Source organism: Pteropus alecto, unplaced genomic scaffold, assembly GCF_000325575.1.
Source record: "Pteropus alecto unplaced genomic scaffold, ASM32557v1 scaffold67, whole genome shotgun sequence".
NCBI lineage: Eukaryota > Metazoa > Chordata > Mammalia > Chiroptera > Pteropodidae > Pteropus > Pteropus alecto.
The window spans coordinates 7,429,897-7,444,689 of record NW_006441061.1 but is presented as its reverse complement, the minus strand read 5'-3'; the positions used below and the strand labels follow the sequence as shown (position 1 = coordinate 7,444,689).

The 14,793-nt window shown below is 59.5% G+C and overlaps 1 protein-coding gene across 2 annotated transcripts in view; it reads right to left on the bottom strand.

Annotated features, from left to right (window-relative positions):
• Positions 1 to 167: 167 nt before the first annotated feature.
• The window catches only part of GTF3C5 (general transcription factor IIIC subunit 5), a 15,331-nt gene continuing 705 nt past the window's right edge, over positions 168 to 14,793 (bottom strand). The window contains exons 2-11 of one of the 2 annotated variants that reach the window (XM_006918084.3): positions 13,149 to 13,368; positions 11,679 to 11,877; positions 6,606 to 6,801; positions 5,369 to 5,473; positions 4,193 to 4,307; positions 3,694 to 3,774; positions 3,412 to 3,509; positions 2,242 to 2,324; positions 1,525 to 1,667; positions 168 to 782 (exon numbers count right to left, since the gene is read on the bottom strand). In XM_006918084.3, the coding sequence (XP_006918146.1) occupies positions 634 to 782; positions 1,525 to 1,667; positions 2,242 to 2,324; positions 3,412 to 3,509; positions 3,694 to 3,774; positions 4,193 to 4,307; positions 5,369 to 5,473; positions 6,606 to 6,801; positions 11,679 to 11,877; positions 13,149 to 13,368 (1,389 nt within the window). In that variant the 3' untranslated portion in view covers positions 168 to 633. The remainder of the gene's footprint in view (positions 783 to 1,524; positions 1,668 to 2,241; positions 2,325 to 3,411; positions 3,510 to 3,693; positions 3,775 to 4,192; positions 4,308 to 5,368; positions 5,474 to 6,605; positions 6,802 to 11,678; positions 11,878 to 13,148; positions 13,369 to 14,793) is intronic. The other variant, XM_015594295.2, reaches the window with a different exon arrangement.

Genomic DNA, 14,793 nt, shown 5'->3' with positions numbered 1-14,793 from the left:
GACCCTCCGGACTGGGGACCTGGGGCACTTCCGGCGGCTCTTACCCCACCCGCCTGGCCAGGGGCGTCAGGCCTGTTCCCAACTGCCCCAGCATTGCCCACGTGAGGTTACTGAATGATGGTCCCACAGGACCCCAACCCCCATGGCGACCGCACTGACACCACGTCTCCTTGGGAATACGCGTTTAATAAGGAAAATTCCAGCAGGGCCCTTTCCCGCCTGGGCCAGGCGACCCCACACGACGGGAGCCAAACTCAGGGACAGTCTCCAGCATCTGTACCCACAGACCGTCCCTGCCATCAGTCACGAGACCCAAGGCGAGACCAGCCCCTCGCCGCCAGCTGCTCTGTCTCCACCTGCGGCGCTTGCTGGGAGGAGCGGGCGCCAGCGCAGCCTGCCGGACACTGGGCTGCCTCATGGCTCTGGGAGCTAGGGCGCAACCTTTGGGGATGCCCCCAAGCACCCAGGACCCGAGGGCAGCTCCAAACACCAGGTCCCAGGCAGGACCAGGGCCAGCTGCACCCAGGGCTGGGACCCAGCTTTCCTCAGAGTGGCCGCCTGGGCTGTCCTGGCGACTCTGGGCAGCCCTGAGGAGCCCGAGCTTGTCCTGCCTGCCGGGGGCCCAGGGCTGCATCACACGTAGTCTAGAATCTCCGTCTCCATCTCGTTCTCGCTCCCGTCGGACGGCTTGAAGTCCTCCTCCTCGTCCTCCCCGTCCTCCCCGGATTCGTACGTCAGCTGCTCTTTCCCACCGTCAGCCTTGGCCGGGCCGGAGAAGAGAGCTGGGGCCAGGGGACAAAGCCACATGTCCCCAGGCTCCTGGCAGGCCCCGGACCCCCAGAACAGGCTCTCGGGGGCCTGGGCCCGAGCTCTGGACGTGGGTGGCCGAGGGACCTGGACTTGGGCACTGCAGGGGAACACTGACAGCTGTGCAGACTGCGTCCCAGGGCTCCACAGGCCCAATGACTCCCTGAGAATGTGCGTGACATTCGTCAGTGCCTTTTTCTGGGAAAAGGATCTGTAGCCTGGATTAGATCCTCAGAGGCGGCTATGTCCCAAACGAGGCTCAGGAGCCTCGCTCCCATCGGCAACATGGGGTTCTGGGAGGGCCTGGGGGGGCCCTCTTGCTTCCTCTCCCAAGCCTCATCAGACCTGTAGCCCAGAAAGAGCTGACCCCTCCCACCTCATGGCCTCCTAGTCCCGGGGAGGGCCAGCAGTGCGGGGTGACGGGACCTGGCTCTCCCAGGGGAAGACGCAGACCACACCCACGTGTGGCTGGGAAATGTAGAATGGAGTCGGGGTATAAAGGGGTGGCCCCGGACGGCAGTGCCAACACGCCCACCCAGGCAGCCACGGCGGGCCGCCAGGGGGCGCTGGCTGAGCCCCAGCTCACAAGGCCTACTTCCAACCAGTGTCAGGGGGCAAGGGATCCCAGCTGGGTGCAATTTCTCGAGAACGGGCCCATTAGGGACACTTGCTCTGTCCCCTGGGGCCCCCGCCCCCGTTGCCCCGAGCGGCTCTCACCAGGCCTCTTGGAGCGGATGGTCTGCCGGATCATGAGCGACATGGCGTCCCGCAGGTCGTCGCTGGTCTTGGGGAGGCACCAGCCGTCCCGTTCCGTGCAGGACTCCTCAGCCCCGTCATTGCGGTGGATGATCTTCTGCAACCTGGGGGAGTGGGGCGCCAAGTTCTGGGGGGCTCCCTGCTAACGGGGAGCGGTGGCAGAAAGACGCGTGTAGAGTGACATCGCGAGGGCGGGCCACGGTAGTGAAGAGCATCCTCGGAAGCTGGGGTCCTTCACCGGGGGGTCCCCGACCCCTCGAACCACACCAAGCGGGGCGGGTGCCCACACCCCTCCCCCTGGGGAGTTACCAGACCTTGAGCTGTTTCACGTGCCCCTCCCCCAGCTTATCACTAAGAGTAACCAGGGTCAAATTCTGGGATGCTGGTCAGTTCGGGGTGATCGGAAACCGTGTCACGAATCCCCCCGTGGGCTGTGGAGGGGAACACAGCAGCAGACCGTCTCTGGCCACCACGGCGCTGTGTGTGGGACGCAGCACAGCCGGCCGCTTGGGCAGGCGGGCAGCCCAAGGTGGACGCTGGAGGCCACTCCCGACAGCCGCGCGAGCCAACGCGGAGGACTCTTCTGGAGCACTCACGCCCTGGCGGGCGACCTTCTCGCCGAGACTTAGGCTGACAGTAGAGGGGGGCTTGGGGGGAGCCCCCCACCCCCGTACGTACTCTTCCACGTTCAGGTCGCACAGCTGGTAGAACATCTGTCGATACGGCGGCAGGGCCCCCTCCCGGAAGATGTAGACGGAGTCCTGGGGGAGCACGGGGGACACAGGCATTGTCAGCGGGAGCTCCCCCCGCTGCGGGCAGTGTCGGAGAGCCCCACACCGCAGGCTCCCGTGGGCCTCTCCCAGGAGCCAAGCGGGCAGACAGGCCCAAGGCCGGGAGCAGATGCAGAGAAACAAGCTCTGGCCCCCAGGGGGTTCTGGGAGGGGGAGGCAGCCAGGCCCCGCCGCGGCCCCTGGAACCGGAGCTGCTGCGTGGCTACGGTGCAGGGTGTCGCTCCAGCCTGGTGCCGGGCTGTGCTCCCCGTGCCTCCTGCGGTCCGTCCTCCTCATCCCGCCTCACGCAGCCCTGCACGCTGCCCGACGTGCCGCAGCTTAACCGAGCGTCCGTTTGCCTTTCCCCGCCCAGGCACGTCGTTCCGGAGGTGCAGACGGCGGCCTTGGGGAGGACGGCGGTGGCTCAGACGACGATCTGCCCGCCCCTCGCTGAGGGTGCTGACGGCCCGGAAGCTGCCCCCACTTCTGCCCACTCCCACGCTTGGCCACCCTGACACGAGGCAGGCCACACTCTGTCCCCTCCCCCAACTGCAGAGCCGCTCCCGGCAGCCCGAGCGTGGGGAGGGACCCGGGGGACTGCCGCCACTCTTGGGTGCTGGTGTTCACGGAAGCGTGGGCCTCGAGGGCAGGGCCCTGGGCCCGTCCACGTCAGCACGCGCTCCCCGCAGCTGGCGTCCGGGTGGCCTGGGCGGGCTCCACACTGCTGCAGGGCCCAGCTCTGACCACACAGTGGCGGCCACGCGCCCCACGCTCAGTTGTTGGTGTCTCGTTTCCCTCTGAGACCTGCGGCCACCTCTTTGTGGAGATGGTCCTCACTCCACACAGCCCTGGGTGGTTCGCACCCCAACTTCTCGCTGTTTTCAGAGGCTGTCTGGACGTGGGAGTCACGCAAAGGCTCTGGGTGGGCAGAGCCACCTCAGTCAGAGCCCCTCTGGGTGTCACAGACGAGGGGCCCCAAGGGTGCAGTGCGTGTACCAGGCCCACGCGAGGGAGGTGCGCCCCACGTCCCTCTCAACCCAGAGGGCGGCTGCTCCCCTGGGACTCCGGGGACACCCACCTTGAGCTTGTACTTGTTGGAGGCCGACTTCCGTGTGCCAGCCGTGCCCGGTGGGCCCAGGCCCTGTTTCAGGTCGTGCATGGAGACGAGCTGGCTGGCTGTGGGGGGACAGGGCAGTGCTTTGGAGTACAGGGGTCTCTCCCAACACCCCGCCTTATCTCCGCCACGGGGTGCGCTGGCCAGCAGTGCCCAGGTGGTCCCTTGGGGCGCTGCTCTTCCTCCCGCAGCCCAGACGCCCGTTGCCCTCAGCGGCCCCGGCCCACAGTGGCCCCAGGCACGTACGCGTCTTCTTGACGGTGATGGGGAGGCTGTAGTTGTAGGTGCTGCGCTTGGCCTTCACCGGCATGTCGCTGGGGGCGTAACCTGCAGACGAGGGGGGCGCGTCAGGCGCGGGTGGGGGCACACGGCGCTGGCCTCGCGCTGCAATGCTCCCGGGTGCAGCGGGGCCCGCTCCCAACACACGGCTGGGGAGGTAGGGGCCACCGCGTCCCGGCGGGGAGCTTGCAGTGCTGGGGCTCTGTGCAGTGGCTCGCCGCGGGCCCGGGGATGGGACACTTCCCGGATGACTGGCCTGCACCACGGGAGCCACAAGTCACTGTGGAGCAACCGAATGAGCGTGTGACCACGGTTCAGTAACGAGGTCGCCGGTGGAGCCAGGACTCAGCCTGGGTCCTCGGTCCCGTGGCATCTGGCTGTCACCGGGGAAAGGTCCTTTGCCCTCTCCTATGCACACGCTCTTATCACAAACAAAGAGCGAAAGCAAGGATTCGAGTCATTTTACCGTATTTCATTCCACACCGGATTCGGAAATCGAGGACTTGGTAAATCTTGGCTTCTGGGCTTTTCCGGGGGTCGTACCCATATCGAATCCACAGGCTTCTCCAGGGGCCCGTAATCTGGGGGCAGAGCAGGTGGGAGTGGAGGCGGGGCCAGGGCCCACCCCCAGCTCCCGCAGAGATGCAGGCCGGGTGCCTGCTGGGGGGGGCAGCGGAACGCCCCAAGAGTTGGGGACACGGCTCTGGAACCCTACCCCAGCTCTGCCACGTGCAGCTGTCACCTTGGACAGGTCACTTGGTCTTCCTGTCAGATGGAAACGACACGAGCCCCCTGGCGCCTTTACCAACGGTGCCTGGCACAGTGAGTGCTTAGTAAACGCTACCGCTGCCCTAATGGATGGGGCGCGCTGTCCCCAAACGATACTGCTGAGGTCCTCGTGTCTACAAAGTCAACGCTAGAAGACAGCGGCTCTCCAAGCCTGGGGTCCAAGCACCAGAGGAACGAGCCTTTCTCGTACCCTGCCGCCGCGAAGCATCATCAGCTGCATCTTACGCTGGCCTCTGCAGTGTTCTGCGTGGGGACCCTTGGCAGGCAGGGTGCCTCCCCCCAGCATCTTTGGGAACCTCGGTACTGCGACCCCCACCTCCGTGCCCACCTGGACTGAGTCCAGCGTGGCTCTCCCCACACCGGACCCCACTCAATCCAGAGAGGAGGAGTTGAGGCCGGTGGCACTGTGATTAGGGGCCCAGGCTCTCGGTCAGACAGGACGGGGTCCCCAGGTGGCTCTGCCACTCGCTGGCTCTAGGACCCTGGAACATCAAGTCACCTCTCTGGGCCCAGGCTCTTCCTCAGAGGGAAAAGGGGATTCTCGCTGCCACTTCCCAGGGCGGGAAGAAAGATATGACGTGCGTAACAACACTCAGTCCAGCGCCTGGTCCTCGGAGAGCTCTCAGGCCAAGGTCGTTGTAAATACGTGACCCTTGACTCGAAGGTCATGTGATTTGCTCCTAAATCCCAAAATCACCCCTGCGTGGCCGAGCATGTTACTGAGGAGCTGTGGAGGCCTCTCTAGGGGGTGCCACGATGGGGCCCCCTGCTCTTGCTGTGGCTCTGAGAGGCCACCGCAGGGACTAGGAGGACCCTGGTGGGAGCCGAGGCGGGCAGCTGGCCAGACACTCACCATGTAATAAGCCATGAAGGGCAGCAGGATCTTGAGCTTGTCTGGGTGGACGCTGATGTTGGCCTTGACGGCGTTACGGGACCAGATGGGGCGGATTTCAAACAGCTGGTGGGGGAGGGGTCAGACAGAGGCCGAGATGAGCACAAGCAGCTTCCTGCCCACCAGCCCCAGGCGCCCCCGAGGGTCTGGCCCGTGAGGACCCTCCCGGAGAGGAGTCGGGAGACAGCAGGGGCTGAACCAGCAGGGAGCGGCCTCTGGGTGCTGCACGCACGCACCCACCCGCCCCTTCCCTCAGAAGCATGGACTGCACACCCAGCATGTGTCACATGTGGCCGCAGGGCTAGGGGTCCTGAATGACCACGAGGGACACGTCTCTGTCCTTATACAGCTCACAGGGCAGCGGTGGAGGCAAATGACCAAAGGAGCTGGGGGCAGTGCCTGAGTTGGGACATCGTGAAGGCCGAAGGGACGAAGGGATGGCCTGGCCCCAGGCGGACTGCAAAAGGCCAGTGTGGCTGGAGCGTGGGGGGCGGGAAGGGCCCTGAGCCGGGGCAGGATTGGGCTGCGTCCAGTGGACAACGAGGAGCCCTGGAGAGGGTCCCCCATGTGCCCCTCCTGCAGTGGTTGCTGGAAACACAAGGCGTCCACACAGACTCTTAGAAATAAGCCCCACGCAAGGAACAGTCATGTCCGACAGGGAAGAGGCGGGCCTCGGTCAGCAGTGACGTGGCCTCACTGACACCCTGCTATCCACACCTGTGGGGTCGCGAGGACAGGGCCCCAGCCTGCATCTTTCCAGAACCTGCAAGGATCCTAGATGCCAAGGCAGAAGGCCACTTCCATGCCAAGGCACAGCCATCCTCTGACCTAACAGGAGGAAGCGCGGGGCCTGGCACACAGTAGGTGCCGTCTGGCAGGTCACACCAGGGAATGAATAAATGAAAGCTTCCTGGATCCCGGAGTCCCACGCTGCAGTCACATTCGGACAGTGCACCGACTGCACCACTGAAAGGCGCCTCTTAGAGACCTCTAAGGAGCACCTTCCACCTGGGGAAGCGGGGCTTATGCTGGCGTGGCTTTCGGACACGACACCTAGAGGTGAAATCGCCCAGGTACCAGGGAACCGATCCAAACAGGGAGTGCTGCCAAGGCACAGGCCACAGGCGCAGGTGAGACGGCGGGGCGGGCGCAGCTGGGCCAGCGGGAGGCAGGCAGGGCAAGGCCAAGGCCAGCTCACCTTCTTCAGCTCCTCCTCCACCTTCCAGTCCAAGGGATTGGTGCAGACCCTCCTCCACGTCTGGACCGCAGCCTCCAGTGGCTGCGCCGGCACCTCATCCTCTTCGAAGTTGACAAAGATGGCGTTGTGGGGGCGCCGGGCCCTGCTCAGGCCAATCAGGTTCTCGCCCGAGATGGGGGGGTTGTTGTAGCCTTCCCTGGGGACCGAGGGGGCCAGTGAGGGCTGGAGTGCCGAGGACGACCTCAGGCCCGGTTGGGCCAGGCAGGGGGCCACCAGGCCTCTGACGCCCACGTTTTTGTGCTTTTCCCTGGAACCTAGGTCAGGCGAGGGTCTTGGCGTCAGCTGCTGAGGGCGGGAGGCGGGGCTCAGGCTGATCGCCAGGGGAAAATGGGGCAGAGACTGCCAAAGACGACTAAGAAAGGCTCTGGGGCCTGCGGCTCTGAAGCTGGGCAAGGCCAAAAGGCCCCAGAGGCTGGTGGCCTCACGGCTGACTGAGTCATGCCCAGTACCGAGCAGCCCGTGAAAAACACCACCACCTGAATGCCCATCAGCCAGGAATGGTGAAGCCATTTAACAGCAGCCACACAGGACACGATCGATCAGCTGTCAGACAACAACGTGCTCACCAACTTCTACGATTCACTACGATCCTCGAAACAACCCACGAGGAAGGAACCATTTCCCTGTGAGGTCACTGAGGCCACAGGGGTTAGAAAGCTAAGCTCATAACAATGGAGCGGGGACGCACACCCAGGGAGGCTGGCCGGGGCCCCAGTAACCACCCGCGCTGCCGCCCTCTGACGGACCATGAGTCCAGCCCAGAAGCATCTGGACAACACCCAGATGAAGGAATAACAGGAATGGCCAGTGGTGTCGTCACGTAGCAGAGGCTAAAAGCCAGGGTTCGAACACCCGTTGCATCTGAGTCTCTCTGCGCTGGCACAGAGCACACCCTGGTGAGCGGGTCCCACGATGTTCAGAGTGGTCACCTCTTCAAGGTGGGGTGTCAGAAACGTCAAACTCATACTAAAGCCGGGAGGACGGTGCGAAGGACCCCCCCTCGGCCCGGCATCCGCTTCAACAAATTATCACTTGGGCAATGTCATTTCCCCCGTGCCCCACCCCACACTCACTAAATTATTTCAAAGTTAACTTTAAAGAATGTGCTGGACGTCATAGAATTTCATTCAGGTGATTATGACTTTTTAAATTTGCTTCCATTTAATCTTAATTGTCTACATGAGTGCGTGCCACCTGCGTATTTATAAAGGACATGTGAGGGAACACTATGACAAAGACAGGATGGAGCCTGCACCTGGTTTTAGAAGTGTGACTCCGTTAGGAACCGTCCTGAACAGCAGCAACATTACTGTCTTTAAAGACACTTCCACGAAGGACAGCAGCTCGCTGTAGGGGAAGGGCTCCCCACCCCCAACTCCAGCTTCCTCGAGGAGGACGGACCCCTGCAGCCCAGCCTCACAGACTGTCCTCTGCCCACCTGTCCTAGAAGAAGCTCAGCCTCTCTGGACAGAGTGGGGCCCATGGGGTGGCGGCTGGCCTTCTGCCAGTCCGCGTGTCCCCAGGGAGGCCAACAGAGCAGAACCATAGATGGCAGCCCTGGGAGAAAAGGCAGGTTCTTTCCACGCGCTGGAAAATCGATAAACCTCGAGGGGAGGAGTAAGGGCCTGTGGCTCCAAGGGCAGCCGGCCCTCCTCCCTTGTCCCTCTCCCAGAGGCTTGGGGACAGCTGACCGCTGGCCCCACACGACAGAGAAGTGACTCATGCTGTCAGTAGTGACAGGGACGCTATTCTTCTACATATTTTTGTTTGTTTCTGACTATAAGAGTAAAATGCTTGTGGGAGTAAAATAAAACATTTCAGAAATACATAAAATTTAAAAATAGATCATATTGCCCCCTGCTTAAAACTCGACTATGCTAACAATAACATCCACGGGAAATATCGCCCTGCGTGCACGGGTCTCGGCAGGTGGGGATGGGACCTGGTTCTTCCAGTCACATAGTTCTGGAACGTTTCGTTCTTCCTAGCAAGCACGACTTACCCTTGCAATCAGAAAAAGGGTCTGGCGGTGATGTTATGGATTCAGCAGGGACCTGAGGCGTCAATCACGGCCACCCGTGTGGCCCATCTGGCTGTCGTGTCACTTTTGAGACGACCGGGGACACTGAACAGGGGGATGTTGTTCAATCGGCTCGCTATGGTAACAGTATTGCAGTCGCATTTTTAAAAACAAGTCCTTCCCTGTGAGAGACACACAGACTTGCTTCTTGAGGACGTGCTGTGACGCTGGGGTGGGGGTGGGGAGACATGAAGGAGCAGCAGAGGCCACTAGTCACTGCAGCTGGTGAGGTGGGTGGGCGTCCAGCAGACGATTCTCTCTACTCTTGAGTATGCTTGGAACTCTCCATAATATATATTTTTAAAGGACGAGAACAATACACCTGCTCCTTAGGATGTAAACTAGGGTCTGTAAGACCCAACCCGCTGCCACTCTCCAGCTCCCTCTGGAGGAGGGGGGAGCACTGGTCCCCCGACTGCTCCTCCGATGTGCTAGTTCCCTGGTCTGGAATGTTCTCCCAGACTTCACCTGTCCGTCACTGTCATCCGTCAGGTCTGCTCCAAATGTCAGCTCCTCCCAGGGCCCACCCTGACACCCCAGGCCCCACCCACTCTGTCATGTAAGACCCACTCCCCTTTTCTCTCCCGTGACACGCATGGGGACACAGCCCCCACTGCCCACTTGCCGTACCCTCGTGTTCTGTCCAGCTCCCCCAGCCCCGGGCCGGCCCGGAGCCTCACGTGGTGTTCCCCACCAACGCCAGGCTCCGGGGAGCGTGCGGGGCCGCGACAGCTGGTCACTACTTGTTGAAGGAAATATGTCACGAGGGGGAAAAAGCTCCCACCCTCCCACCCCTCTGGACATAACTTTTTTCGGCCCAATCTTCCAGATTTTCCTAGGCTTCTGTTATCACACCACGGTTTATCTCGATACCATAGAATCTGCTCTAACACCTGCCTTTACATAGAGCAAAGTGCCACAGCCACGGCGACCCACGAGCCTGCTCTCTCACAGGTGACAAGGTTCCCCTGGGCATGGACGGGCCGAAATTTAATTAACCACGTCCCTCCTAAGGGGCCGATTTCTTATTTATTTATTTTATCAAACTCTACCTGGCACTCACTACTGTACTACTTCAAAAATCTTCAGTCATTTCTCCCTCTAAACAATGCAGGAGTGTGTCCCACGTCCCGGACAGACAGGACGCTGGCGGATGCGGTGGGGGCTCGCTCGGGAGCGCACGAGGTGAGGCGGCACCAGCCCCTGAGCACAGGCGCCCGGCACACCAGGCTCTTAGTTTCTCGCTGCTGCCAACAATTACTCAGTAAACGCTCTAAGTGTATCTGCGAGCTCTTAGGTGAGTTGCTGTGAGATAAATTCCTACAGGTGGGATCGCTTGGCCAACAGGAAAGAACATCTAAAATCATAACAGATTTTGCCAAATTGTTCTCCGAAAAAGCTGACCTCATTTTTCATGCCCCTTCGGTAGGAGGGTGTCTGTCTCTCTGCATCTCAGGGTTCATGCTTTGGGAGATGGGCCCTCAAGTCCCAAGGCGACATCCGATTCACCCTCTCTGGTGCGGGGACATCTCGGGGCCAGGCTTCTAGGAGGGGTGCAAGGAGCAGGCTGGATCCTGACAAGGAGTGTCAGGGCCCCGCATCACCAGCTGCTCTGCCTCTGGAGGTGCCGGGGCCACGGGGCTGGGCAAAGCTGGCAGCCCCCGGCCGGCCAGAGAGAAGCTGGCCCTTGGGAACCCAAAGTCAGCAGGTGTGGAAACTCTCCACTTTTGGAAGCTTAAAACATGCTATAGAATAATTCTTCAACAAATGTCACCACCTGTGGGCCATTTTTCGAATTGTCTTTTTCCTCTTGCTTATCTGTTTTCCTAATGTCACTACCCCAAATCTTCATCCACTGGGTCCACAAATACTTGAATACTTGGAAGCGGCCTGGCCAGCTCTGTACGACACAGGATTACGACACAGTACAGAAGGGGCCAATTGCTACCTTCAAGGAGCTTACATTAAAATTGAGACATTTTAAGCATTTTGGCCTTTTTGTGTGTCATTTGAAAAAGTGAAGCATGCAAAAATACAAACAGTATGGCACTGAGCGACAAGCAAGTCCCAGAGGGTCACAAAGTCAGGGGCTCGGGTGCTGTCCGTGTGCCCTGGACGAGTCACTGGCCCTGAGTCCCAGCTCCCCCATGTGTCAAATGGGGACAGCGGAAATACAGAACCTCTGCAGGGCCGAGATTGAACACGAGCAAAGCGCTTCCCCCATAGGCTCGCTAAGTTACGGGCTGCGGAGGGGATCATGTTTTTCTCAGGTTAGGTGTTTTCAAACTCACGTTTTCTTTTTTTATACCATTCAGTCTTGGTTTTTATACAAAGAAAGTCCCATCCTTGCATGTCACTGTGTGGCTCATCCCTGACGGAAAACTAACACTCGACACACTCAGGCCGGGCCTGCCCACCACCTTGGGGTCTCTCCCTACTGCCGGGATGGTCTAAATGAAAGAATTCATCATTTACACAAACCCAGCACTTGCAAGCGGTCTCGCTGGGGTGCACATGGGGGCGGGCAGGGAATGGGCTGTGACACAGACTGTGATATGTGTCCATCTAGCTTAGTGCCAGAGAAACCACCCTGAGTCAGCGGATGCCAGTCCCTTGCTCAGGAGCTTGTGTCTTCCATCAATGACCAGGGACTAAACCAAAAATGGCCATTTCTTGGCGGGAACCAAGTCCCAGAGCCAAGTTCCCTGTCCTTTCAAGGCCCTCAAGCTCGTGAGCACACAGGCCACCGCTCACCGACAGCTCTGTGTCCTCGGCCCTGGGCTGAAACTCCCTGTGCTTTGTAAAGTCCATCCCAAGGCCTCTGGCGGGTGGGTACTCATTACCCCGTTTCCGAGATGGGGAGCCGAGGCCGGGGAGGCTAACGGCGGGTCTGAGGCCTCCGACTCAGCAGCCGCTGCGGGGGCGGGGCTCACCGGTGCTGCGTCTCCGGCCGGTAGAAGTAGTCCACGGGGGTGTCCAGGCGCGAGAAGATGGGCGGGGGGATGTAGAGCGGCAGGTCCTGGTGGAAGAAGCCCTCCTGCTCGGGTTTGAGCATGAGCACCTTGTCATACATCGACGCGTGCCCGCCGCCCGCTTCCGTGTGCACGGCCAAGTACTGGAAGTCAGACATTCCTGGAGAGAGAGGCAGACAGGTGGGGGTCACTGCAGCCAGGACAATTCTCCCGATTCCACCTGTGTAAGAGGAACTGGCAGCTGCCACGTGCCAACAACCACGTGTCCTTAGGGAGGTGGCGGCTGCCAGGCCATGGTGCCAGAAGCTGAAACCACGCCCTTCCGAAATGTTTCCATGAACTTGGCGTGATGCACTCCAAGTCACTGAATAAACACTACTGTAGGAGCGGAGGGGTCACGTGATCTGTGAGCCGTCTAGGTCAGTGCTTCTCGAAACGTAATGTGCCTAAGACTCACCTGGGACCTTGCTGAGCGCAGATTCTGAGATGCTGCATTTCTAACAAGCTCTCGGGTGAGGCAGATGTCACCATCCGGTGACACACGCGGACTGGTGAGGTGCCGGTTTAGTTAGAGAGGTAAAAAATGCATCACCTGGAAAGCCTCGTCCAGGCAGGGACGGCCCCTTTGCTGAACATCGCGTCCCGCCACGACTGACGGTCAGAAGGCCCAGTTTCTTTTCCCTTCCTTTCTCCTCCTACCCGCTTCTTCCTCCCTCAGTCATTATGCTCCTCCGTGCTGAGAGCTGCAGCCACAGCTGCAGACATTCCTAAGGGCCCCCACGGGTGTGGGCTGGCCCCTGAACGGGCACCATCTCCCTGACTCTTCCCGAGGCCCAACGACCGCCGGCCCACCGCGCAGACAGGGAGACGGAGGCGAAGGGAACCGAGCACCCCGTGTGAAGAAACTCGCGATGCTCGGGAAGGCAGAGTTCCCATTCCCAAGTCCGAGTTCTTTCTTACGTCCCTTCCCACCCCCTCCCTACCTTATCACCTCCTCACTGGGGTTCCCAGTGGGTAGCAAACTCGATTGAAGACGCCCTGGAGACACCCAGTTGACCAAGAGTTTAAAGGAACGTGGGGTCCCCAGGGGCTGAGGTGATGTGAGAAGGCTTCAGAGGGGAGGCGAGACCAGCAGCAGTCAAGACCAAGTCTCAAAACACTGGTGGTTGAAAATCGAAAGCCTGATGACCAGTTTTATTTGATCCCATATGACATCTTTAAAAATTAGGACATTTTTCATAGAACCCTAGCTTCTCTGAAGAATGCACATCAGGCGGCAGTGAGCCCACAGTCTGTGGCTCCTGCCCCGCACGCCTGGGCACGGCCGGGCCCGCCTCACTGTGCAGATGACCCACGAGGCTCCCGCAGGCAGCGAGCCGGGACGCAGGCCCTGAAACAGCCCAGTGCAGTGAGGACGCACTCTGCGGTTACCTTGAAATTTGTAAATGGTGGAGACGATGCCAAGGATCTCCACGTCCAGCGTGACCTCGGGGTGGGCCCGGGACCCCGGCACCGCCTGCTGCCGCTTCGTCTTTCTCTTGATCCGGAGCAGCAAGCTGCTGGTACTGAAGCGGTTGGCACACACGGGGTGGCAGTAGGGGTCCTTGGGCCGGAAGTACAGTTCCAGCCTCTTTGTGGGGTCTGCGTAAATCTGGTGAGGCCAAGGGAGATGCATGAAGCAGTGGCCAACTAAGTAGCCAGCAGGGAACTTGTCCTCTCTCAACGAGAGACTGCTGGTGACCTAGGTGACCGGGGAAGGGCCACGAAGCTCGTGTTTCATTCTGAGCTCTTAGCTCCCCCAAAGACTCATTTTTCGAGCCCAAGTATCTTAGTTTTTATCTGGCAGAGAAAATGAGAATCCCCTCTTCTAAGCGGCTGTGAAGCTGGGGATGGAGCTGCCAGGTAAGTCAAGCCGTCCTCTGCAAGAGCCCGTTCAGCGCGGGGAACCGTGTGACTTTCCTGGCAGTATGTCATGGAGCGATTACCACCCAAGCTTACCACGGAGGTGACCGAGGCTGCGGGATCAAGCGACTTGTCCAGGGCTTCCTACTCTAGGAACTACCCACCCCCAGGGTCTTGGTACTCTGTCTCATGTGCAAATGTTTCTAGGTCCAGAGGAGATGAAATCAACCAGTAATAAGCATTTTGGCTCCGACTAGCTGGTGCTTATCCTTTCCAAGCCTTGGTTCCTTCTTCTTAAAATGGAGATAATATAAGATTGTTACAAGAACTAAATGAAAATACGTGTAAAGCACTTAGCCCGGAACCTAGGTCATGGAAGACATTCAACACGTGTCACCTACATATGAGTGCTTGCCCGACGCGGCATGTCAGCTGTGTGCATATGAAAGCACACAGTGTTCACTGGGACAAGACTATCTCCTTTCTAGTTAGCTGGCTCTCCAACATCCAGGACAGGGTCTGGCCCGTAGCAGGTGCTTGGGGAACATCTAGGGAAGGGAGGTTAAAAGGATCCTTCTTCTTAATAACGGAATTTAGCTCACGAGACTGTTGTGAGGACTCAGCATGTGATAAATAATTTGAAAGCAGGCACTCTCATGGATGTTAGGACTACAGGAGTGAACGAGAGAGACAAGCTCCTGCTCCCATGGAGTTTACAGAATTGGAGCCAACGGGCCAAGACAGACAGTACACATTAAAACATAATTTCAGACTGGAATTAACAGGTTGTGGAGGCAGATGTTAACTGCTAGAGGCCACTTTAGTTAAGGCAGTCAGTGAAGGCCTCGCTAAAGAGGAGACATTTCAAGATCCGGTGCACATAAAGCACTTACACGGGGCCGGGCACAGGTAAGAATTCATCCCAGCGCCCCCATTTCCTGGTGGCCTTGAACAAGTTGCCTCAATTTCCTTGTAAAACGCGGACAATGACAGATCCTGCCTGGCAGGGTTCTAATGAGGATCCCATGTAAGTAAAGCACCGAGAACTGTGCCGGGTACAGAATGCGCCGTTAGCTATCACCGCCTTTAACACTAACAGAACACTTCGCCTCCCTCTCACGTAGGTCAACGGTTCTTAATCTCGGCGTGCCTCGGTTTTCTGCTCCGCGAAAAG